The following is a 25,672-nucleotide window of genomic DNA, read 5'->3' as shown; positions in this document are numbered from 1 at the left end:
TGGTTTCGAGCTTTATGTGAACTGGTTGAAGGATATCATTGAGCATTTGATTGGTTGTCGATGCTTAGGCATACAACCGTTTTATTTTATCTATTATAAAAAGCTTGGGCTCTATGTATTGATGGCTTGCTGAAATGATGATCATAATGCTCCACCCCTCGCTCAATCAACACTATGTATTTCATATCTAGTTTTGCAGATTCATCATCAACCTCTACAAAAAAATGCAAATTATTTTAGCTTAAAAATGTGTGTAATCCCTTTTGTTAACATGCACTCAAGTGTGCACAAAACACCTACGCTTTCCCCAACATGTGTATACCTTGCAATCAAGGGAGTCCATGTCTTCACTGCTTGAGTGGGCAGCTTGTGAAATTCTTGGCATACTAGAGAAGCTTAACACACTTGGCACACATACCTACAAGCCAATACTTATGTCGAGTCCTACCAAACGGCGAGCAAACATTCTCGAGCAAAGAAAAAACCGAGCGACCTTCTCACAAGCATTGGGCTTTGTTGTTAGCAACATCTCATGTGACAGTTGCAACCACTTGTGAACTCTATTTGTTGCCTCCCCAATTGTTGAGTCTAGTTTTGCAAAATAGGATCGATCAAAAAGTTCACTCCATGGTTGCCCATGAGAAAGAGCAGCTATAATACACACCTAGGCCAAGAAGCCTCATGCATTGAGCTAGAACATTTTTTCTCCTTTTTTTGTTTGCCCCTTTCTTTGTGTTGGAACTTTGGCTTTTTCTTTAGTGGTAGAAGGTAAATGGATAGAAAGTGGTTTTGATGAAACTGCACAATGCTTATCTTAGCCACTAATTGTTTTTGGTGCTATCTAGATTGATGACAGATAATCAATGCTTATCTAAGTGTATCTAGTTAGGTGTAGACCCTTCGTGTCACAATTGGACGTTCTGGCACGAAGAATAAAACATGTTTGCAGAACAAAGAGTTGAAATTTTGTAGAAAATGGGTAGGTTGATTTTGATCGACCCAAGTTATAAGCAAGCTCTTCAGTTTTTATGGAGATAATGAGGTCTAGATTTCCAGGGAAACAGTTCTTAAAGAGACCAAAGAAGCTTCTAACAAGATTATTTAGAAGTCTACAATTGAATATCCTTAGACATCAAATGTTTTGTAGTCATAGTTGATGAAGGGACCTCTTGAAACAATCCACAGGGATTGTTTCAAGAGTTTTCTTGATTTTTGGAAGTTTGATGTCGTCACCATGCCACCTCTCTCTCTCTACCATGTGGACCACTGTTTGAAAAAAGTGTACCTCAGCTTAGCTTTGAGCTGATTTTATCACTTATTTTGTGAGCATTCATGTTGAAAAATCAAATTCGCCGGTTAAAGGGAGGGAAAAAGGAGAAAATCCAAAATTTCTATTTAAATTGTAAAAGAATGCCGATTATTTGAACTTTTTTGTATGTTTGTAAAAGTGATTTTTCACGAACACTGATGCTCTCTCTCTCTCTCTCTCTCTCTCTCTCTCTCTCTCTCTCTCTCTCTCTCTCTCTCTCTCTCTCTCTCGCACACGGGCATGCTCGTCTTTGGACTCCTACAGGTGACTTGAAAGCTCGAGAAGCATCTCTCTCTCTCTCTCTCTCTCTCTCTCTCTCTCTCTCTCTCTCTCTCTCTCTCTCTCTCTCTCTCTCTCTCTCTCGCACACATGCATGCTCGTCTTTGGACTCCTACAGGTGACCTGAAAGCTCGAGAAGCATCTCTCTCTACGCCAAAAACTAAAAAAAAATTGTCTGAAACAGTCCGCGCCGGCGTGGACTGTTTCAGACAGTTTTTTTTTTAGTTTTTGGCGTAGAGAGAGACGCTTCTCGGCCGCCGCGGACTGTTTCAGACAGTTTTTTTTTAGTTTTTGGCGTAGAGAGAGACGCTTCTCGAGTTTTTAGGTCACCTGCAGGAGCACAATCTCTTGAGAGAGACGTTTCTCGAGCACAATCTCACCTGCAGGAGCACAATCGAGAGAGAGTAAGAGACGTTTCTCGAGCACAATCTCTATACATCAAAACTAGAAAAAAACTACTGGAAACAGTCCGCGCCGGCGCGGACTCTTTCCAATAGTTTTTTTTTAGTTTTTCTTAAAGAGAGAGTAAAATGATTCCTTGCGATCCAGTTTGCTTTGAGCTTGCGTAACCAGTAGATCTAAGAGTCTTAGCGAGTATTGAGAGTCCATATTGGAACGAGGAAGGGGCTGCTGCTATGCTGGACTGGATGAGGAGCGGGATTCGAACGAGCTGAGGAATCCGAAGGGAAATCCTTTGGAGCCGGAGGCAAAGGTAGAGGCTCTCTCAGTACTGCTGCCTTCCGCAGATTTCTTCTCAGTCCCTTTGACACAGCGCTCTCTCTCTCTCTCTCTCCGCCTTGACATAATTCAAAATCATAATAAGATTCTCCTTCCTATGGATGCCAGCGTCATCTTCTGCAGTTTCCATCATTGAGGCCACTCCGCTACTCGCAGGTTGTTTTTGCAGCTTGCAGTAGTGTAGTTCCAGCGGATCATGGGGCTCCTGCTAATGGGATACGCGAGCGAGAGAGATAAAAGGAGTGTCGGCAGCATGTGTAGAAAACCCTCTTGAAACAGTCCGCACCGGCGCAGACTGTTTTAAGAGGTTTTTTTTAAATATTTAGAGAGAGAGAGAGAGAGAGAGAGAGAGAGAGAGAGAGAGAGAGAGAGAGAGAGAGAGAGAGAGAGAGAGAGAGAGAGAGAGAGAGAGAGAGAGAGAGAGAGAGAGACTTTCAACTATATTAGACAATTGTTGTTCAGGGCTTGACAAAAGCATTTTTCCTACCCGAAGAAATTAAAGGCAACTTAGGTCAAATTTTCAAGGATTTATCGGTTTTAATACTAAAACTTGTAAATATTTACCGGTTTTTGTAAAGGCAAGTTCAAAATCTAGCTAAGATTTTACAAATTCAACCGGTTAAAATACACTATACCCTGGATTTTTTCGAACACTGGGGTTGTTTACTACCTGCTGCAGTTTAGAAGAGAGCCAAGAGCATGTTGTCTGCTAAGCCAAACGAGAATGGGAGTAGCGACGAAGTGGTGGTGAAGACGGCAAGTGTCATTGTGGCACTGCATGGAGCATCTACTAATGGTAAAGCCATTTCTTTGCAAACCTAAGCAAACCCAAGTATACCACCTAAGTACAACATCAAAAGAGGGGACACTCTCTACTCCATTGCGCGCTATAATGGGGTTCCAGTGTTTTAGTGCATGATCCAAAAGTTGCAAATGGGTACGATGATAAAGATATGTATGCAGGCGATGTTATGAGCATACCCAAAATAAGGGTTTGAATCAGTGTATCTCTCTCCGGTCATGGTCTACATACCTAGGTGCATCATTTCAAGAATACCTAATTGTAAAATTTTGCGGTTGTTTGGTTAGCATCCATACTTGTAAACATTTCCCAGCATACTTGTAAACACTTGTTAACATAAGACTACTCAAGAAATGCATTTGAGAGAGAGAGAGAGAGAGAGAGAGAGAGAGAGAGAGAGAGAGAGAGAGAGAGAGAGAGAGAGAGAGAGAGAGAGAGTCTACATGATGGAGACCTCCAAAACTAAAAAAAACCCTCAAATTGGCACTAAGCAAAGCTCTTGCAGACAACCATACACAACTCTTGTTGATGTTTTGAATGGCATCAACCAACGTACACTACATTGCAATTCAAAAGCCTTGAAATTCATTGCTAGCTTGTAGCACCACTCCAACACAATTGGATGCCACAATTAGTGTCAAGCTTCTGAGATATGAGGAAGGGAAGCTCTTCTACAAAGATGTCCCACGGCAGACTACAATACCAAAAGGCTTCAAATGATGTCCCAAGATTGATTGCAATACCATAAGGATTCAAAAGAATTGGACCTGATATAGGTATACATCCTACGTAAAGCTTTCAGACTGAGGGTGGGTGCTTCATATGTGAAGCTACAACTGTGACAACTTGGCATCCATGATGCTTGCCTGACACCCTTCACTTTCCTCTAGTAAAAGATGGCTGACCTACCACCCTCCATAGAGGACTAGGGTGCTTCTTTGAACAGCACGATCACCTCATATGCTATTGTCTGCCCTTAAAATCTTCACAAATATGTCTCTCTACAAAGAGTCATAAAGTGGTGAGTCCTATTAGTCTTTAACCATTATTACTAGCATTGACATTTGTGGATGGGTAACAGTAGTGGGGAAGCTCAGGACTAATGAATCGACAACTATGATGGCCAATCTAAAATGATGATGTAGGGATACCTCAGAGCAGAGAAAATTTCAAATAAGTTACTGGTTGGGCAGAGAGAGAAAGGGGGGGGGGGGGGGGGGGGATAGCTAAACAATTGTATGTCTTTTGCTATGCAATTGCCTTTTATGATTTTTCTTTATATCAATCATGTTTGGCTCTGCTCGGTTTTATGATTGCTCGAAAAGTTTTGCTCGGAGTTTGAAATTCCCCCTTATATCATAGTCATAATCTTACACTTTGAACCTTAAATTTTGACCCTCATTTATTGCACCCATGCACCCATCCTACACACAAGTTTTCAAGCTACATATATCAAGGCATTTAATGAGATATCCCCAACTTCATGCTTTTGTAGATGTGGAGTGTTGCCTTGGCCTATGCATGTTTAGTATAACCTTAAATTAATGTATTCTAAGCATTGTGCTTGATTACTTCGATTTGTGTGGCATACCTTGTGATGTAAAGAATTGTGGTGAGATACTCTAGTAGTGGAGCGCTTCCTTGGCCTGCCCAAGTTTAGTATAACCTTGACTTAATTTAGCCTAAGCATCATCCTTGATTACTTCAATCTGTTTGACATTGGACATCACAATGAAGGAAAAGCTCCTTAAGTTCTCATTGAGCTTTCAAGAAAACATCACAAATTTCATACCATTGCAAACAAAACACATAAATTATAAGCGAGATCTTAGTGGCTATTACACATATAACTAATATACATAGATCTTGCCATATATAAGATGGAAAACTACCTTATGCCTTTGCATCCACATAAATACATGAAAGAGATCTCTTGGCTCAACTCTCACTTGTACATGCTCAAAGCCCCCTCAATGGCGCTCTTTTAGGCTCATTTGTACATGTGCCCTCAATGTCTTTTAGAGGGGCTTCACAATTCACAAAAATCCAAATGGGTCCACAAGCATGCCATATCGCATACCACATGGCTGATCTACCACTGGCTCCATCTCCTTTGCAGCGGCTTCCATGGACTTTGCAAAGGCAACATCCACATTATCTGTAACCACATGAAGGGTGGGTATTGATCCTTCAAGCAAGCTTGGAGACTTGACAATGAGATTAAACTCTTCAAGTTCATCGCACAACATGATCTTCACAGAGCCAAACTTGAGGCGAGTTTGTAGAAGGAGTGGCATCTTGTGTGGTGAAGATTGTGCTTGTGAAGTGCCTTCAATACCTCCTCGGCTTCTAAGGACCGCTTGTAGAAGAAAACGGCATGTGCAATATGGGAGCCTTGACAACACGATGAGAAATGCAAGCCTTGTAGACATAAGACCCTAGCTTGCCCTTTGTGGCTTGTTGTTGCTCCCCCATGGCTAGAAATTAGATAAGTAAAAGGAGGAGGGGAGAAGGCATAAAAGAACTAGCTAGTTATGAATTACCACAAGCCTCTCTCTTCTTCTTTGTGACAGACATACCTACAATTTCTCTCTCAATAGACCAGGTCTCTCTCTCTCTCTCTCTCTCATTTGGTTTTCTCTTTGTGTGTGTATTTTGCATGCTGGTTGCAAACTAAATTGCTTTGTTTTTGCAAGCCACTTTTATGCTCTCTCACCCTTATTGTAAGCTACATTTTAACGTTATTGTGAGTGTGAGCTTCCTCGCCTCATTAATGTAATGTTATTAGTGTAGATGAGTGTCATCTACTTAGGCAATTGTGGTAGTAGCATTCCAAAAATCAATACTACGTAAGCAAGGTAAAAAACCATCAATGGGCTTAGTTTGGCTTCGATGTTAACAAGGTGACAAGTCGCAATGGCCTACATAAGAGGACGAACGAGTCTATTAGAAAAAGAAATAGGACCAACTAGTGGTTAAGGTGTTGGCCTAGTGGTTAAGGTGAGGGGCTTTAAGCTCACCCACTATAGTTCAACCCTTGAGACATGTGGGTGTGGGTGAGTGGGCACAATTTCGTAAAACTAGTCGAAGCGAAGCTTCGAATGACCAAAAGAAAAAAGAAATAGGAAAACAAATGTCAAACTATCTCAAGAAGGAAAACAAGGTGAAGAGTCACGAAGGCCTACTAAAGATAAGATCCATCATAAGGGGGGATGAGAGTTATGGGAGCGGGTATGGATGAGTGCTTACAATCGCATGCCATTTTTTTGTATTTTAATATAAATTTTTTGGTCCATTATACACACATAATCACAAATGGCTTATATGTTATAGAAAGCCCCACTTAACTAACAAATTGAAAGGCTTACATTGGCATTTCTAAAACAAAATAAAGTGAAAAAGAAGTAAAATAAATAAAGGGACCCATTGCCAAATTAAAACAATCTTTTTTTTAATGTTTCTATGGGAAAGGTAGATCTAATAGGCATAAGATGTAATAAAATTTTAAAAAATGGTAATTCTCACATTTTGTGAAAAATTTATATGTGATAAAAATATTAAAAAATCCCATTGCCAAATTAGAACAAAATAAAATTTTGAGGTTTTCATAGGAAAAGGTAGGTCTAATAAGCATACGATATACTAAAATTAAAAAAATGGTAATCTCACATTTTATGTAAAATTTATATGTAAGGAAAATGATAAATTAAATAATACATTAAAAAATACAAACAAAAGAATAATTTAATGTTTTTTAATAAGAAAAGATAGATTTAATAAGCATAGAAAATAATAAAACAATTTAGTGATATGAATATTTTTGAAGTCCTTAAATGAAAGGACCCTTTATCAATTCCTCAAATCATGAGATCAAACTCTCTTTTTTTACTCTCATTAATTCAAATCATTGTAGATCGCGCTTCAACTTAGCAATTCAAGCTCGACACGTCTCAAGTAAGCACCATGCAGTGAGCGACTTCGCCTCACAACCTCACCAAGAGAGAGAAAAATCTTCAGGCTAAGCCACTCCACCTACGAGCTATTCGTTGCGCGCAACGCAAGTGCAAATATATAAAAAGAGAGCAATCTTCTTCTCTTAGCTATGTGATGTAGCCTCTCTTACCAACCGTTTCCTACTTCCAATTGATTGGTTGCCCACCATTTTTGATCTTCCTCTGACTTTGCTTGTTATTTTCTCTCTTCGACAAAAGGACATCTCACTTAGATTCTTACTAAAAAGAATCAACCCAAAATCTTATCCACATATTCTTATCCTCCATTCTCTAAAGTCTTTTTCAAGCATGCAGAAAAAGTGAATGTAAACTTAAAGAGAATAGTTGAAAGGCTAAAGCTGTTAAGACACTTGTCTAACAAAACAAAGAGGAAGTTTGGACTACCTTTAAGGGCCTTGAAGGTCTTTCGGAGGCCAAAAAAGAAACATAAGAAACAATTTTGCCATCATTAACTTGCCCAATCGTCAAGCTTTATCCAATGGTTCACAATTGCAAGAGTTCCATAGAGTCTTTCCTACACTGTGAAACTGTTACCCAGCACGTGAAATTTATAAGAAGGGTCCCCACGTGCAAAGTCGCAACGGCAGCTGGCATCGCGTAAAGTTCTCCTTCGACAAACGCCTTGTCAAATCGTCTCTCCTCTCAGTACTCTGGGCAGAGGTGCTCCTCTCGAGCTTTCCATTGCAGCTCGCACAGAAGGGAAACTCCTTGGCTTTTGCGTAGCAACGCGAGGGCGTTCAAGTTGCCGCTCCAAGCTTAATTGCAGTGGATATGCATATGTGAGCTAGCTACATTTTTCTGCAGTCATGGCAGATCGGTAAGTAAATCACTCTCGAAGCTTGTCTAATTCATTGCACTAGCACATGATTTCGGGTGCTAGCTGCACTTGGTTGCTGCCCTCTGAGATGCAAGATATTTCAATAGAGCTTTTGTTAGATTTAGTGGATGGTGTTCTTAACATGGCTCTATTTATTTACTTTAATTTCTGAGCCAGAAGGTTTTGGATCATGCGTTCCACTTTTCTCTGGGAATGGGAGCTGTAAGTGAAAATGTACCCTCTTACTTTGGCAGAGCATGGTTTAGAAAAGCTCCTGCACCGCATCTACCGTCAAGATCTTTCAGTTTACATATCGCTATATATGAAGGTCTTTCAGTTTACATATCAATATTTATTTTTTGTGTCAGTAGCATGGGTAACCATATTTTGAACTTGAATCTTACTTGATATTGGCGCTGAATTATACACAAAGTCTATGCTTTCTGTAACATGCTATCTTTATCTTTGCTTCATTACCCTGGTTCATTCTAGAGGAATCCTACAAGCCACCTTGACCCAGGAGCACTTGTATATGTGTTTTTGGTTAGTATGGGTCCATGAGGACAAGTTGACCGAAGCATCCTTAGGGACCGTCAGTACTGTAATACAACTGGCTGCTGTTGTGTTTGCCTTAACAATAGCAAGAACAAGCTTCACCTTGCTTTAGCCAGTCGTATTGTAAGCGCCCCGTACTACGATAGAGTGCTTATTTCTTATGTATTTACTTCGTAAAACTTGGAATATATATATATAGTGTAGAGAGAATGAGGGTTGAAGACCCCCTCCTCCTCCCCCCCCCCCCGCGGGCAATACGCGAAGGAAAATGTATTTTTGCTCAATCCAAGTTCCTCAGGATTTGAGCTCAGTTACAATCATCCCGAGAGTGAGTTTAGGTAGACTCAAACTCATAGACCATGCAAGATATACATGAGTACATATGCGTAAAAAGAAATTACAAACATAAGTAGAGCCTTCCAATTTGTACAAAATCAGCCCATCCTTGCCATATAATAGTATTCCCCTTCATGGTCGCGACCATGGCGAGAGAGAGAGAGAGTTTGAAACTTCAAGCGAGTTGCTGAAAACTGGAGTTTATAGGGTTGCTGCTATAAAAACAACAATATAGAGAAAAAGAAAATAGGCTTCTTGAGGTGGAGAGAATTATAAGGATTCTAGGTGCTAATCCTTAATTAAGTACTTAAACTCATGATTAAGACTTAAGAAACTTGAACTGAACTCAGAAACCAGACTTAGAAGACTCTGTGTTGATTCATTGAACTATTGAAAACTGTGTACAATAGGCTTTTTATATAGGAGACGAAGAGACATAAATGTAAAGACACGTCTCCTGGTGAAGAGACATGACTTTAGACGTAAAAACACATCCTTTCGGCGAAGAGCTGCAACCATTGGGCGAAGAGTCGCACCCGTAGAGTGAAGGGTGTGACCAGTCGTCGAAGGAGTGTGGCTTTTGGCGAAGAGGCACATCTCTTGAGCGAATGGGTGTGACCATCCAAGCGCAGGGGTCTTCCTTGGCATGGCACTTCGCGTATCTGCAACTTAGAGTAGATGTAATACTGCAACATAGTCACAATCGTGACATTCCCTCCCTCTTTAAATAAAACCCAGGGTAGTTGTAGAAACTCGGGGAGAAGGAAATGTATTGTTGTTGTGCTTCTGCATCCAAAGCTCTTTTTATTAAGTCCCATGTCATGGCACTGTTATTGACCATGACGATTTTGCCAAACTGAAAACTGATCATATCTGTAACTTGTCTCATCTTTGTCAAACGTATGAGTATCACATTTGCAACTTGATAAGTGTCTTTGTCAAAGTCATTTGTAACTTCGAGCTTTGTCCAATAAAAGATTTAATCTGTATCTGCTTCGAGTGAAATTATTGGTAAACTGACTTGAGTTTTTTGTTGAGTGATGACCATTGGTTGGAAATCTGTTAGGTATTCCATTGGTTTGTGTGGAACAGTAAAATCCTCCTGAAGGGATGTCGTAGACTGAGATAGAGTAGTGTTTGGAGGTATATCCATCCGTAAAGGTTTATCTGTGGAACAAATTGTGTCTAACGATTCAGTTGCAGCGACTAAAGTCGTGCTGCAAGAGTCTGTATCTATTTTGTCCTTTGCACCACTGAAAGTAAGGACTGGAGTCTTCAAGTTTGAAGAATTATCATTCACCATAGCATTTGGTATCTGTAGAGAGACAAAGACTTTATTTTACAAGGGAGGTGATGAGGTGACTTTTTCTGCCTGGATCACGACTATAGAAGGGTTTATGTGCTTGTCCGTTGTCACACAAGAACCGGAATCTTTTGAATCTTCAACTTTCTTAGCGGGTATTAAGGCTTCCAATTGACAAGGGGGAGGTTGAGGAAGTTGTAGCCTCTTAGACCTTTGAAGGATCCTCTTGCACAAGGAAAGGATCAATAAATCTTCAACTTTACCACCCTCAAACAAGAAAGACTTAAATGTAGGGCATGGCTCGCGAGGGGGAACTTGTCCAGCGTCGCGGCGTTCATGACCGAGTACTTGACTAGGGTCGGATATATGTGCCACTAAGTTCGTCCATCTTGATATGACTAATTTCTTTTTAAGATGAGATCCTTTGGAAGCTTCATGTTGTTGCTTCTGTTGCTGATGATTCCAATAAGAAGTTGGGTTGCTTAGAATTGTAGCATTTCCAAGAATATTAATGCTGAGACTTTTGCTGCTCGCACGAAGGTACTTTGCGTCTAGTTGTCTCTGAGAAACCATGCTTTGGGTGAGAAAATTTCGGTTCCGAAGGCTTACGTTTGAGTGGTTCTTTCTGGTCGACCACTGAAGCGTGTGAATCGATGCGAGGCTTGATGAAATTGCTTCCATGTGTTTTTTTAAAATTGCTATCGGATCGTCGGTGATATAGTCTCGTCACCATCTTGTCTCCATCGCCGATTATGTAGCAATAGCTACTGGGAGAAGAGTGTAGGGAACCAACCAGGAACGTCGGGAGCAAGCTTGGAAGAACACCTGTTTCCTGCTGATCTTCTCTTGTCTGCAAATCTAGTACCAAAGGGGTAGCGAATCCATGCTGTAGGTTAAGGGTCTCGAATCTGTTGCTCACAATGTCTTCGTACGCTGACTGGGTACTTGTGGCTAATAGCACGAATGTGTTTGCTGGTCCCTGTTGCTTGTGATAACCCACGCTGAAGAAGGGTTATTGTGCTACGGAGTAAGGGTGGGTAATCGCCAATATTTGAGAATGAGGGGGGCTCGAATTTGCTACCCACGCTGGGGTGCAATTCACGCACGCTGGTGTGCTGATTCAGGGTACATTCGCTTGTGCTTTTAAATTATGCCTCAAAGTGGCCAATGTCTTAAGAGCTTGGCCCAAACCTTTTAATGTGGCCCACTTAGTGTGAAACGTGCAATAGGCACAAGCAATGAAAGGGCAACATGCCTAGGCAGCCAGTGTGGGAGCCTGCGTGAACACCATGCATAGGTGCAGAAAGAGACAACGCTTCACCAAGGGGCACGTAGCTGACTGACGTTTTTGTTTAAATGCTGGCTGGGTGTGTTCAAATGGTCCTTTTTTAATTAATGTAAGTGACCGGCCAGTTTGGGCACCCCCTTGGGGTGTTAATAAAAGAAAAGGCTTGTGCTGCTGAAAAAAAAAACGTTACGTTGCTGCTGCTCTTTATTGCGTAAAACGTTTTGATGAAGAGTTGCTAGCGTGGAGATTTTACGAAGGGCTGTTAGCGACGTGAAAAGGTGCACGCAGCCCAGGAAATCCAAGGAACTGCAACCCAGCAGTGCAATGCTCTGGGGAGAGGGTGCGCGAAGGGACTTGCTGCCGGGATGGGGTACGCACTGTGAAGGGGCAGCAGCCAGTGAAATTTCAACATGCAACGTTTCCAGAAATTTCACAAGACGGGCACCACGTGCCAATAGAAAAGAACAGACTGAACAAACTTTTAACACTTCAATAACAATTGAACTGAGAGAGAGAGAGGGACGACACGCGACACGGAGTGGCGGAATTCCACCCCAGAGAGTATTGGCCCCAAACCTTGGCGCCCCTTTCGTTATTTCTTTATAATGCATCAACAGAGTACAAGCCGGTACTCTAGACTCTGCACCTTCTCTAGGAAGCATGCCAGAGAATGAGCCCTAACCTCATATTTAAAGGCCCTAGGCCCCAAAAGCAGTTTACAGTGAAAAGCCTTCAAACTCAAAAGCATCTGGTCCAAAAGCAATGCTCAAAAGCTGCCAGCGTAAAATCCGGAATTTCGTATAGCTGCGCCACATCAGCGGTCAGCACAAAACGCAGAAATCCGTACAATATGCACGTCACCAGTCAGCGTGATTTTCGGAAATTTGCCATGTCATCAGCCAGCTTCGCAATTTCTTGTGTGTGTGTGTGTGAGTCCTGCTTTATTTTAATTCTTTATGTCACTTGGGGCCCCATCGGACAGGGTCCCCATAAGCTGGTAGGACTTCTTCTTCTTAGGGTTTAGGCCCCTCGGCCGGCATCTGCAAGTTGGCTCCATTCTTCAGGGCTTTGACACGTCAGCAGTTTGTTACAAGAGGTAGAGGTAGAGGGAAATGAGAGTGAGGGCCATGGTATATAAGTGAGCATGCATGGGAGGTTGAGGCCAGGGTAGAGAGAAGGACACTGTGGCCGGTTGGAGAGGGTTTCTTCCATAGCCATATCTGGTGCCAAGGAGACTCGGAAAACAGATTGATTGCTCCAAGTAACTGAGAGAAAACCACTTCAGGGGAAGCTTAGCGAGATCTCATGAGTGGTCGTGAAGACATCTGGAATGCCGAGGATGTGGCTGGTGTGGTCTGCCTAGTCCCAAAAAGGATGCTGAGCTGGTCGACAAGCTTGGCAACCGCATCTCTCCTCCGCTCGGGTTCTGTTGTTTTGCAAAGGTGGTAGTCGGTTCAGAAGGTATTGCTGCTGCTCAGGGAGCTTCTTCAGCTTGTGATGGTAGAGAAGGAGAAGGTAGCTGTAGCTCGATGTATCCTCATGTTGCAAGCTGCCATTTTGTGTAGCGACCATTGTTCAAGGCTTGATGCCCTCAGTTCTAGGTGAGATGGTTCAAGCGGTGAGATAGTGCCCGCTATTCGAGAGAGCCACGGGGTTGTTTTCCAGAGCTCAAGGGCCAGTTGGGTAATAGGAAAAGGGTGGGAGAACTTGAAAGGATAGTCGTTGAAGGGATTTATCGCCACTATAGTAGTCTGTCTCTTTCTCTGAGCGGGCTGAGCACCGTGAGCTGCATGCTACATTGGCTTGAATTTGACCAGTTGAAGGAGGACTCAGCAAGGGGGGGCGGGCGGGGGGGCGAAATATCTCCCCCTTTTATAATAGTATAGATAGATAGGTCACTTTGGCCTTTTGAAGACGTCAATATAACATTTCACTCTCTCTCTCTCTCTCTCTCTCTCTCTCTCTCTCTCTCTCTCTCTCTGCCTTGCATGCGTCTCTCTGCTCGCACTCGCATGCACATTGACCTAGAGACTAACGGCAATGCTCGGAAAAAATCTCGTTTAGTGTAGTGTGCAAAAAGATCGAGGATTGGGCGACTGTATAAAAAACCTAGCTTACATCTTTAGCTAAATACCCAAAAAAATGTAAACTGCGCGACCAAAATCAACCTTTTCCAGAATAGCTAATAGCCAACTCCATGTCGCCAGCTATTGATAATTTGTATAAATATTGACGTTATTTTTTGAAACTCGATAAAGTGCCATCTTCTGTGCACCAATTGGGTCTTTGATAATCCAAAAAAAACAAAACAAAATTCTTCAAACTTTTCATGACTAAGTCCAAGGTTTAGTTAAACAGAAAAATTTCGAGCAGTGGGCAGTTTAGTGTACGTAATAATGAAAATCATAAAATAAAAAAAAGGCCGACGGCGAAAACGTATCAAGTCGTGCGATGACCGCAGAGTGAGACAGAGGCAGCGCGGGAGCAGGGTCGATGCCATTTTGTTGGAGGGTATTGGGGTCAGCGGTGCATGGCGTTGCAACATCCGTGCATGCTAGGTAGCTCAGCACTGTCGCTTGACCAGCCGGCTATAGAGGGTGACAACATCTTGCTGGAGGGCACCGGGGGCACAGAGAGAGAGAGAGAGAGAGAGAGAGAGAGAGAGAGAGAGAGAGAGAGAGAGTGCCTCGTCCAAGGAAACGCATGCACTGAGATGGTGTTGCAAGATCCGTGCATGCGAGGAGCATCGACGGGGTGAAAGCTTGCAAAGCTTGGTAGCTCAGCACTGTCGCACGACTTGCCAGCTACAGAGGGCGACAACATCTTGCTGGAAGGCATCGAAGTCAGAGAGAGAGAGAGAGAGAGAGAGAGAGAGAGAGAGAGAGAGAGAGAGAGAGAGAGCATGGTCTAAGGAAACGCATGCACTGAGATTGCGTTGCAACATCTGTGCATGCCAGGAGCCAGGGAGCATCGACGGAGTGAAAGCTAGCTGGCATAAGCTTGGTAGCTCAGCATTGTTGCACGACCAGTCGGCTATAGAGGGTGACAACATCTACCTATGTCTCATCAAATGGAGCATGCAAACCGCCCTGCAGTGCTACAACATGATGCAGTAGGACCTCCAAAAACATGAAAGAAACGTAGGTATCTCTCAAGTGTGAGGATGTCGACACGGGGTACTACAGAGACGATGCAGGTTGTTTTTGTCGCTACAGAGATGCTGCAGGCTGCTTCCCCCCCCCCCCCCCCCCCCCCCCCTTCTCTCTCTCTCTCTCTCAATTCGCAGGCCCTCCCAACTCTTTAGAGGTGGAGACGCAGTTCAACTTCCAGGAGTTTCTCTCTCTCAAACACTCACTCACGACTTGCAGAAGGGAGTCGTGCGGTAACTCTTAGGAGAGCTCTCTCTCTCTCTCTCTCACACACACACACACACACACACACACACACACACACACACACAAAGGACTCACGACTTGAAGCGAGCTTGCGTGAACTAAAGTCGGCGGGCTGATTGGACCTCACCTAATGATTGGACGTCTTCAGCCGGCATTAAGGCTCTCTCTCTCTCTCTCTCTCACTCTGGGCTCCTGCTTAGCCGGATCAAGGTGCTGCTGCCATGGTAAGGGGGGGGGGGGGGGGGGGGGGGGGGGGGGAATACCTCCCCCTTTTATAATAGTATAGAAAGTTAATGTAGTGACTTTTAGATTGGATTTGCCTTCTCATTGGTGCATGCATAATGCTTTTTATGTAAGTCTCCTCCGACCATATGTTGGACCTCCTCCAGTGGTGCCAGTACAAGAAGATCCTCTTGAAGTCGAAGAGATTGAGGAAATCCTTCAACTTGAACAGAAAATACACCACTCTTAGAGACAAGTAAAGTCCGGGAGTCTACATCGAAAGTATTTAGTCAAATTTTAGAATTACACCCCTTTAGATGTAAAGTGGGTGACTTGAGTTCGATCTCAAGGACTACCCAGGCATCTTGCACAGCTATGTTGACGCTCTATAGTTGAGGTCAACTGTTTAGAACCAAGAGGGATGTAACAATGTCAGACTTTGTAAATAATTAATTTATTTAGAGAAAATAATTATCTAATTAGTTGTGTGCACATCAGAATAGAACTAGCAGTTCTAGGGCCTCAGGTGCGCCCAAATTTGGGTGAGAGCACCTCAGGGAGACCCTAGCAGAAAATACCCTGAAGCCCTAGTGATTGGGAAATCGGGTCTTCAATGAAGGGGTAGATAGTAGCCTCAGATTTCAGGCTCAAAAAATTACGCGCGTCAGTGCAAGCACATGAATGAGATGGGGTCCTTAGGATAGTAATCTTAAGGCTTACATTATTTTTAAGGCCTTACGATAGGTCAATTAAAATATTTTAAATTGTTTGTGCTGGACCAAATGGCCGGATAAGTGCGAAAAGGAAATGCCAGAGCAGTGCCGGTGCGGCATTGGGCTGGGGAGCAACTAACATTTCATTAGTTGCATCCATGTGTGCAGTTGTGAGTTAATTTGCACATTTCATTAATAGCTTAGGAATTTTTATGTGAAAGTTGAATGGTCTTACCAATGCAAAGTGACTCTCTCACTCTCACTCTCACTCTCATCCTCTCTTCTCCTAGCGTCCCCCTCTCTCAGGCTGGCTTGATAAGAGCCCCCCCTTCCCTACTTCTTAGGTTGGTAGTGCTCCTATCCCCCCTATTGTGAGTGTGCTCTACGCATTGGAGCTCTCCATGGAAGCTTGAGAGCAGCCCCTTGCGACATATGTGGTGGTTACGTGCTCCCATTGTCTAGAACAAGGGTTCTCATAGCCATAGCCAGCTTTTGGTGAAGATTCATCTCGCGAGAAGTTGCAACAGACACTCTCTCCGTAGAGTGTGGTGGCTATAGATTCTCTGTTTTTAGCCCCTAATCATCTCTTTTGGGGTGAATTTCAGCAAAGTACTCATAGAATCTAGTTCTTCTCTACCTATACTACGCGTACACAAAGTTTGGTGCGATTCACGAAAAAGGTCTGTTTCGGCATTGGAACGTGCTCAGTTACATTTTCAGGTTATGTGCAGAAAATTACAGCAAGCATGTGTGCATGCATTTCGCGTGTTTCTCCCTTGTTTTTATTGCAAGAATGATCATGCATAAAGGGACAAGTTAGCCGAAGGTAGACTCTCATTTTCGAGAGCTTCCGTTGAGTTTTGTGGAAGATAGACTCTCGCTTCCAAGAGCTTCCCAAAATCTCACAGTAGAGGGAAAATCCTCTCGGTACTCAGAGAGTAGTTTTCTCACTCTCCCCATCAAAAGTAGAAAAGAAAGAATAGAGGACGGGCTTTTGCTCCGTTCTTGTGCTTGTAAAGATTCTCCCTTAGTAATAAAGATAATCTCTTTATGGGGAAGGACCAGCCTATCTTTTGGTCCCCAATGAAGTGTCAAGCTCTCTCTCTCTCTCCAATTCTCTTGAGTATATGAATTATAATTAAAAGTCAGTTTACGCTTCCGTATTTTTGTGACAACAAATCCCGATATTCGCAATCAACATCTTTATGTTTTCAATGCATGTCTTCAATGGTGAGATCTATGATGTCGAAGAAGTTATGAATCCATGCTAGGATTTCTTCATGTAGAGGTGGTCCAACGCGCACACTAAGTTAACTACCCTCTCGGAGTCGCACCACAATTGTAACTCCTGGTATACATTGTTTGCATTTCCTATGCTCAAGGCGCATAGTCGTATGTGCAATGGCAGGTCCTGTAGTTCCCTGAGTGACAGAAGCGTCCTTGGGTGACACGCTACAACACACTCTCAAATACTCGAGAGGAAAAATAAATAGCGCAAAGCTCTGATACCCGCTCTCCACTTCCTCTCTGCATACTCTACACACTCTCTCCTCCTTGGGAATGTCACAGGCTCGCCCCACCTCGATCTCTAGTCTGTGTAATGACACTCTGAGCTGACCAATTGCCACACATGAGCCGTGTGGCATGTAGGTGTCCATATAGCGTGGTCACTATATGAACCCATCCTCCAGTATGGTAAGAAAATGGTCTCTGTAGTGTGACATCTTTCACTGGAAGGGAGATGTGATTCAAGTCTGTCTGATATAGAGCTGCCAGAGATCCTGTTGGATCACTATGTTTCTCTCACTACGTGAGAAATGGAGCTGGGGGGAGTCGAGGTCGTACTGGAAAGTTGGCAAATTCTCCAGGTCAAGGCCATGTGCTCCGAACCATGCTCTAATCTGTGTGTATTATGCTTTGTCGTATCTAACTTCTGATATCTGTATAGTTGACTCAAATGCTCGTCGTGTGAGTTTGTCGATCGGAAGCTCTCTCACTCTCTGGACGAAGCAGATCGTCTGGAAGAGTGCCTCCACTACCATGGGGGGGGGGGGGGGGCGGGGTGGCAAGCTTTGCCCTGATGATGTTCGGTATTATTGTCATAGTAACATGGGACACCCTTTTTCGGGCTTCCTGTCCCCACTTTTCCGTCCCCACTTGCCGTCCCGCCCTGTTTTTTACACTAAACATCCATTTGAGCCCCGTCCCCCGTTCCCCGTCGCGGAATGCGTCCCTTGTGACTATGATTATTGTGTGCTTGCCTCGAAATAGGCAAGAAATCATATAGATCTGTGGTCTCTCAATCCCTGCCCACTGGCTATCTATCAATCTGGGTGCCCACATTGCTGTTGCATACATCAGGGCTGGAGTGACTAATGTGTCGAATACCACCCCTTCGTGCGGGGTTCTTGAAATTGTGCTTGATGGCATCTCCGCTCTAGCATGGCCAGTGCTGCATATCCTTTGGTGAGTCTGTTAGTGGCTACCTGTGCCATGGAGAAGGGCCACTGTATTGTGGTGAATGTGACTCCCAGGTAGATGTAGGAGGTGACCACCTCTATTGGTCCTCCCGCTGCTGTAAATGTGGCTGCTCATTGAACTGCTCTCGAGGTGTGGAAGATCATGATCTTGGTTTATCAAGATTCACTGTGAGTCCAAAACTCATCCAAAGCTCTGAGATGGCTCCGTAGCCTGACCGTAGGTCCTCTGGTGACTCTGAAATAAGTACAATGTCATCAACATATAGCATAATGTGGACTGTGGTACCTGCTAGAACCGCTCCCGCGCCTCCCGCTCGTAGGATGTAGTCGGAGATCTCATTGATGTAGAGTCTGAAGATGGTCGGGGAGAGGGGGCATCCTTGCTTAACACCAATGGTGCTAGCAATAGACTCTGACATACCGCTTGGGTAGCGAACTCTCCCAGTCACTCTCTCATAGAGAGCATAGATGGCCCATATCATCTCCGAAGGTATCCCCAGACTTTGGAGTCGTCGAAAGAGCCTCTCCCGTGGGATGGTGTCAAACGCTTTGTGGAAATCCACAAAGCAGCAGTAAAGCCTCTTCTTCCGCACCTTTGTCCCATCAATAAGGCAACACAGAATGAAGATGTGGTCGATAATAGAGAAGGTCCGCCTCAACCCTGCCTGCCCAGGAGCTCATAGGCCCTTGGCCTTCCCGTAAGAACTAAGCTCAGCCTCAAGAACTGCCCCATATAGTTTGGCCATTGTATGGCCAATCATGATTGTCCTGTAATTCCCTGGGTCTAGGGTGTCTCCAGACTTGTGGATCGGCACAATGGTGTGTCTGGTCCACTCCTCTGGAAAGCCCTCCCTATAGCCCGATTGAATGCATGTGCGATGAATGGGGCTATCGTGGCAGCTGCATAAATGAGCTGCTCACTCTATAAACGTGTATGATCTGATGATCCGCGGTGATGTAGTCGTTGGATGGCCTTCTTGACCATCTCCATTGTGAAGGAGGATCTTGTGGGTTGAGGCCTGGGAGGTTGTGGAATCGAAGGGTGGTTCGGTACTTCATAAAGTTTCTTTGCATAGTCGTGCCATACTTGTGGATCCTCAATGGGGGTAGTCGGTCGTGGCTCCTGGAGGGTGCGCCATGCTGTGGCACTGTCCATGCTCATGAACATATGGTATAGCTCTAGCTCTTGTGCCTCCTCGAAAGCTTGCCGCTTTTGGTGTGTGAGTGTCTTCATTTGGCGTCTGGCCTCTCGATCAGTGGTCTCTCCAAGAGTTTGCTGTGCTCGCAACCGGCAGTAGAGGTTTCTGCACTCATTGTACCAGCGGTTCTGTGGCATAGTCCCAGGTGGGGGGGTGTATGAGTGGTATGCGGGAAAGAGAGAGCTGATGTCTGAAGAACAAATGTGATGTGGGAGTCCAACATAGGTAGTGGTGTAGAGGGGTGGAGCAAGAGGAGTCCTGTCTCGACCATTGCCGAGTATAAGGGGGCCAGCTCATGTGTGAAATGGATCGTGGTGTGTGGGGTGCATGTCATGGGTGTGGCGTCGCCAGCGAAGGAGAGTGCAAGATAGGTGTGATCGGCTCCAATCGGTATGGGTGGGATGGTGAAAGAGCTAAGTAGGTGGGTGGCCTCTCTAGGTCCCATGATGTAATCCACGATACTCCCTCCCTCGGGCTGTAATTCCATGTGGTATGCATGTCAGTCCTCCTGAAGTAGGTCATTGTGCCATCCCGTTATACATAACGAGGCGGTGTTGAGAGCCTAATTTGAGCAAATGATGACTGTACTTTGTGGTGCGGGATGTCTTTGCTGGCTCTCTCATGGTGGCCGCCTCCTGTATGGCGAATAGTGCCAACGGGTCCTCTTTGTGGTATGTCTCACACTGATTCCTGCATGTCCTGGCATTGAAGTCTCCCATAAGAAAGACTTTCCCTAGTGTAGAGTACTCCATAATCTCATATGACAGGCATGTGTATGGGGATGATCTCTCCTCCCTCTCCCTTACTGTCTCTGTAGTAGCAAATCTGGAGCCTGAGGAGGCGAAGTAGAAGAGGGCGATGTAGATAGTCCTGGCCTGTGATAGCCCAAAATCCAGAGGTAGCGGGCCTGTGGGTCTTGTGCGGGTGCTCTCTTGATGGGAGGACTCCGACTGAAAGCCCTAGATCTTTGGTAGACTCCACTCTCGACTCTCACGTGTCTCTTTTAGAAGAATGATGTCCTGTCCTCTCATTACCTCCTCAAGCCTCTCTGGATGTGTCCATAGATTCACGTTGCAATTCCAAACCGTGAGGTGGATTTCCTCATGTGTCCCATAGGCCGCACGGCGCGAGTCCCTATGCGATGGTCTTGCCATCAATGATGACCCTACCATTGCGGTATACCGCCTTCTTCCCTTCTTTATGAGCTTTCTTGACTCTAGGCATGCATGCTTGGCGGTGGTCCTGTTGCATCTTTGTGAGGTTGTCGTCAAGGTAGATAGGGGCCCCCTCGAGCCCTCTCGGGATGACCCTCTTTCGGATGAAGATGTTTGAGACTCCTCGGAGGTGAATTGGAAGATGAGGGCTCTTTTTGTGGATCTTTGCCGGCTCTCCAAGCTTTGGAGGTGGGTGGCTCCTCGTCTTCTTTGTACCTGAGCTTCATGCATAGGGCTTTTCCATCATTCTCGAGTGTGGACCCCTCCTCTTCTTTGATGCTAGTCACTCGTACATTGAGGCGGCGGGCTTGTCGCATCTTTCCTTCCTCAATGGTTGTGTATGATGAGCGCTTCATCTACTTGGTCTTCCGCTTTCGCCTCCTTTTTGATCTTCTTCTTGACTACTTCAACCCATCCTTCCTTGGTAGCCTTCAATTTGTCGTCGTTGCTTGCCGTGAGAGCTTTGGTGATCTCCTCATTGAGGGCTTCCTTGGCTTCCGCTTTGATCTCTCCTCGTTCGGGGGTGAGGGATGCAATGGAGGCTCGGAGGAGGTTGATTTGTTCCTTGAGCTCTTCTTTTTCTTTCTTCCATTCTTCTTTCTCCTTCTCTCTCTTCTCCTCCACTCCTCCTCCTCCTCCTTCCATACTTCCTTCTCCTTGGTCAATCCTTCGACCTCTTTCTCAAGCTTGTATCAATGTATAGTCGATTAGTGAAGGCCTCGAGGGTATCCGCGATGTACGAATTCTTTGGCTTGGTCACCTCCGGTGGTTTGTTCGCCTCCTCTGGCCGGGGGGATGCAGCACGTAGTTATTGCGGAGCAGCAGGTAGCGCGAGCGCAGGGCAGCAGACAGCACGCGCAGGGCAGCACACACACAGAGAGAGAGAGAGAGAGAGAGAGAGAGAGAGAGAGAGAGAGAGAGAGAGAGAGAGAGAAATGAAATGAGATGTTATATTAACGTCTTCGAAAGGCCAAATTGACCTATGAGACCAAAAAGTTACGATTGGTGAATCTGATATCATGTCTGAGGGAAATTACAAAGAACTAACACTAACACTAAAAAACCCTAAGGAAAGAAAGGAAATGAATTTGAGGCTGATTTGGGATTGAGACAAGATTAGGGGGGGGGGTTTGGTGGGTTCAAATGAAATCTCTCATCGGTCGCTGTCGAATCTCATCAACCTCCTCCATGGTCAGTACTCTGGTTGGGCGTCTTGCATGTCGAGCTAGGGTGATCTGTATCGTCTGCTGTAGCCTTCGTCAGTGGTGGGAGACCCCCCGAGGTTGTGGTGTCTAGATCTGCCTAGCTCAGTGGCTCGGTCGAGCAATGTACCTCTAGTGTGGGTGGGCTCTTAGATCTGTTGTGATGATTGCTCCTCTGGCTCTCCCCTGGCTGGTGTAAAGAAATCTGTGATTTGTCTCTGAGACCGTCTTTTCCCTGATGTCCTCAGCAAGCTCTCGCTAAGTCTGCACAGCTCTAGCAGGAACAATCCGAGACATCTCTGATCCTTGTATCTCATGACTCTAGAGAAAGCTCCGAAACCTTCTCTGAACATGTAGTGGAAGCGACCGCGTATCTCATAGTACACCGGGCAATGGCATGTGTAATGCAACTCTGTCTCTGGCTCTGAGTTACATTGGTGACATATCCTGGCCCCTGCTGTACCCCGCGAAAACGGCCAGTCTCGATCTGGAGCTGATGTGAGGATGTGCGTATGCCGTATCTATCTGCCCAGTAGCTCATCGTATCCCATGAGATAAGTGCGTATCCATGTACGCAGGCCTAGTCACAAAACCGTTCTCCGTGAGCTGGAGAAGATGCTCTCTATAGAAGGCCATCTTCGTGCCCAACTCTTGTGTCGGCTGTATCCATGTGCTCCTGGTATCTAGCTGAATCAGATCCTAACATATGAGTATGGTGATCTCTATCCGTGTGAACGACAGGGAGGGTGCATCCAGGGAGGATTGAAAGGGAGGCAATCTATCCATGTTGAAACCATGTGACCAAAACCATGCTGTCATCTCTCCATACCAACACGCTGTATCGCCTTGTAGCGCTAGTTGTCGAGATGACTCCAGTGCAAGCCGAGCGTATCTGTCCTTGGGGAGATCCCATGACCGTGTATAAAGGATACTGATCTAGTCAATGCCTCCACCACAAGGGGTGGGGCGGCTAGCTCGGCTCGGATAATCTCATACGGCACTGAGGCCTTAGCCTGAATCATCCGAACTATCATAGAGACCAGAGGCCTCTCCATACCTCTCCATCCATCTGCGTTACCTGATCTCCCATGGTGGTCTACTGAGGGACCCCATACTTGAACTCCATAGAGCATAGCTGAAGTCACTAGAGTGTCAAAAAGCCAGAGGTTTGTTCCCGGTTCCTGAAACTGAACCTACGAACACATCCTCTCCAGTCCTCCCAAGGCTACATATGCTCTCGTCAGTCTAGTCTTTGATGCTCTTCTTAGTGAAAACACCGGTCCATCGAAGACTACCCCAAGATAAGTATATGCATTTGTGTACTCCACAGTCTCCTGGCCATACGTAAATGTGGGTGCTGACCTCATGACCCATTGTGGTGTGGTGTTGTGTCACCAGCGTGTGACTACTATCTATCCTTTTTGTTGATTTCTTTCTTATTATTTATTTACTTTCACTTTTTGGAAACACCCCTCGGGAAATCTAACTGCCCTGCATTGCATAGCTAGTGTGGAACTGTTCAGAGGGAGTCCAGGCCTGAGGGCAAGAGAGCACTAAGGTTGGACAAGGACTATGGTTAGCCAAAGTGGGGTCATTGACTAGCCAAAGTGGATTCCTTTGCTACAGAGGCTACATTTCAATTCTGGGTGTGGCTGCAGTGTACAAAGGGGGTCAGATGACCTAGAAAGATACAATGGGAGCATCTCCTAAAATTTAGGGAACTGCTATTTTGGGACTTGAAAATGTGTTCGCGTCATTACCTCCGGAATGACAAGGGGAACATTTTATTACTCTGTCGTGAAGTCAACTGGGCAACAGGTCGAGAGATTTTTAGGCGGCAACCCCGAAACGGGAAATAGCCTGTAAATGTGCCAAGTGGCACATTTTTGTGCACTTTCCTCATGCAGGAAGAAGTGGCGCTGAATTTGAAGAAGAGAGGGCTCGTTTGCAGCTTCTGTCACAGGTTGAGAGCTATGGAGTACTTCCTTTCCCTCTTATGTACAGTGCGGTGCTAGGAGTGATGCCCTGCACGCTACGCACTGCTCTCTCTCTCTCTCTCTCTCTCTCTCTCTCTCTCCCCTATGGCAGTATGTTATGTCCCACTAGTGGGATTTTGATTTGACCAATGTACAGTTATGTGGGTTCATGCGCGATTGCCAAGGCAAGAGCCTCTTGCATAGGTACTGGATTAGCTAGCGGCTAATCCCCCGCAGGTACAGGTGAATTTGGAGAGGTTTCACGTCAAAAATCTCGTTCGATTTGAAGGGCAAGTAGCCCTACAGGTGCGGGAGCTGGAGGGCTTGCTACGGATGCGACCGGCACGCAAAACAGAGCCCGAAACAGTGAATTACAGCCTGCTGTGTATTTTTGCAGGTTTAGGGTTTTGGCCCTAAACGGACCCTAATACCCCCAGGAGGTTCGGGGACGCAAGGGGACCGCTGTACAGGTGATCTGGCGCATTTTCGGGGAAGAAAACAGAGAATTCAGCGTGCTGTAGATTCTCGCCAGGTTTGCAAAGTGTCCGTATGCGTCGGGAAAGTCATCCGATGCGAGGGAATAGTGACTGTGAAGGGTCCTAGTACAGTTATGCTACCGAAATCGGGCCAGAACAGTTGAAATTCAGCCAAGGTTGTGCGGGGCAGCTTGTAGGGAACCACAACGTTTATTCCCTCTTTTAAAGAATAAAGAAATACCGAAAGGGGCGCCTAATTTAGGGGCCAGTCTGGTGTCGGTCTTCTCATACAGGTGCAGTCTAGCAGCCTGTATCCCGTTCCCCTTAATTGTGTCTTGAAAGTACAGGTAAAGTGGGCGACAAATTAAATGGGTGAAAGCAAATAAGGTTTAAGTCTAAGGTCTACCGCCCTTCTTGGATTAAACAAGCCGGTTTCATGGTTCCATCGCCGGGATTAAATCACTTTTTCCCATAGAAGTGAGCCTTGGTCAGTTTGGGCTTGAAGACATAGGGGATCATAGACTAGACACAGGGAATTGCAATTATGGCTGACAGACCAGATGATGTGACTGAAGAGGTTTCCTGTTCACAGGGTCAACAGACACATGAAGTGGGTGAGTCTTCAAGACCACCACAGACGGATGATGATATATTCAGGACCCAGTTGGCTACTGCTATGGGTATATGTTCACACAAGTAATGCAGAACCTGAGGTTTTTAGCCTTTCTGCAACCTCCTCTTCCGTCTCGGCAAGTTGGGTCACTGGATCATATTCAAAAGCCTGTTAAGGCTCAAGCACAGGTGATTCATACTGCAGAGTCAATGGAAACACCTGTACACTTGACGGAGAATATGCAGTCTCCACAACCTGTGCTTAAGGTGCAAGAACAAGTGGCTGAAATGCCAGTCTTTCAAGCTGTACCAGTTCAGCAAGCTACCTTTCAAAGCTATAGAAACCTATAGCTGGTTCTAGTGGGCAGGGAAGCAACCTACAGTCTATGCAACAAGTCTTCCCACCACCTTTAGTACACCCTGGCTATTTTGGAGGTGGATCAGTATTCTAGAGCATGGCTGGTCATGCGCCTGGAAATCAGTTTTACACGCCAGGAACAGTGTTCGGGGGTGCTCAAACAATGATGCCTAACCCCATGTATGGTGTCACGGGCATGCTACCAAGGTTTCAAAGCACTCAGGACCAATTTGGGATGCCACAAGCAAATTTTGGTATGGCTGGAATTACAAATCAACAGCCAAATATGGCATTTCCAGGTCAACTTAATAGCGGTCAAGGAACATAGATGAACTTTAAGAGTGTTCCCATGTTTCAGTCACTTCCAAATGACAACTTAATGCCG

The 25,672-nt window shown here is 45.1% G+C and overlaps 1 protein-coding gene across 3 annotated transcripts in view; it reads left to right on the top strand.

Moving 5' to 3' along the window:
* The first annotated feature begins 7,701 nt into the window (after positions 1–7,701).
* The window catches only part of LOC147461334 (plant/protein (DUF810)), a 113,276-nt gene continuing 95,305 nt past the window's right edge, over positions 7,702–25,672 (top strand). The window contains exon 1 of one of the 3 annotated variants that reach the window (XM_086508906.1): positions 7,702–7,958. In XM_086508906.1, the coding sequence (XP_086365032.1) occupies positions 7,948–7,958 (11 nt within the window). In that variant the 5' untranslated portion in view covers positions 7,702–7,947. The remainder of the gene's footprint in view (positions 7,959–25,672) is intronic. The other 2 variants (XM_086508905.1, XM_086508907.1) reach the window with 2 other exon arrangements.

Source organism: Adiantum capillus-veneris, chromosome 3, assembly GCF_014529385.1.
Source record: "Adiantum capillus-veneris isolate H3 chromosome 3, ASM1452938v2, whole genome shotgun sequence".
NCBI lineage: Eukaryota > Viridiplantae > Streptophyta > Polypodiopsida > Polypodiales > Pteridaceae > Adiantum > Adiantum capillus-veneris.
This window is presented reverse-complemented; position numbering and strand designations above follow the sequence as displayed.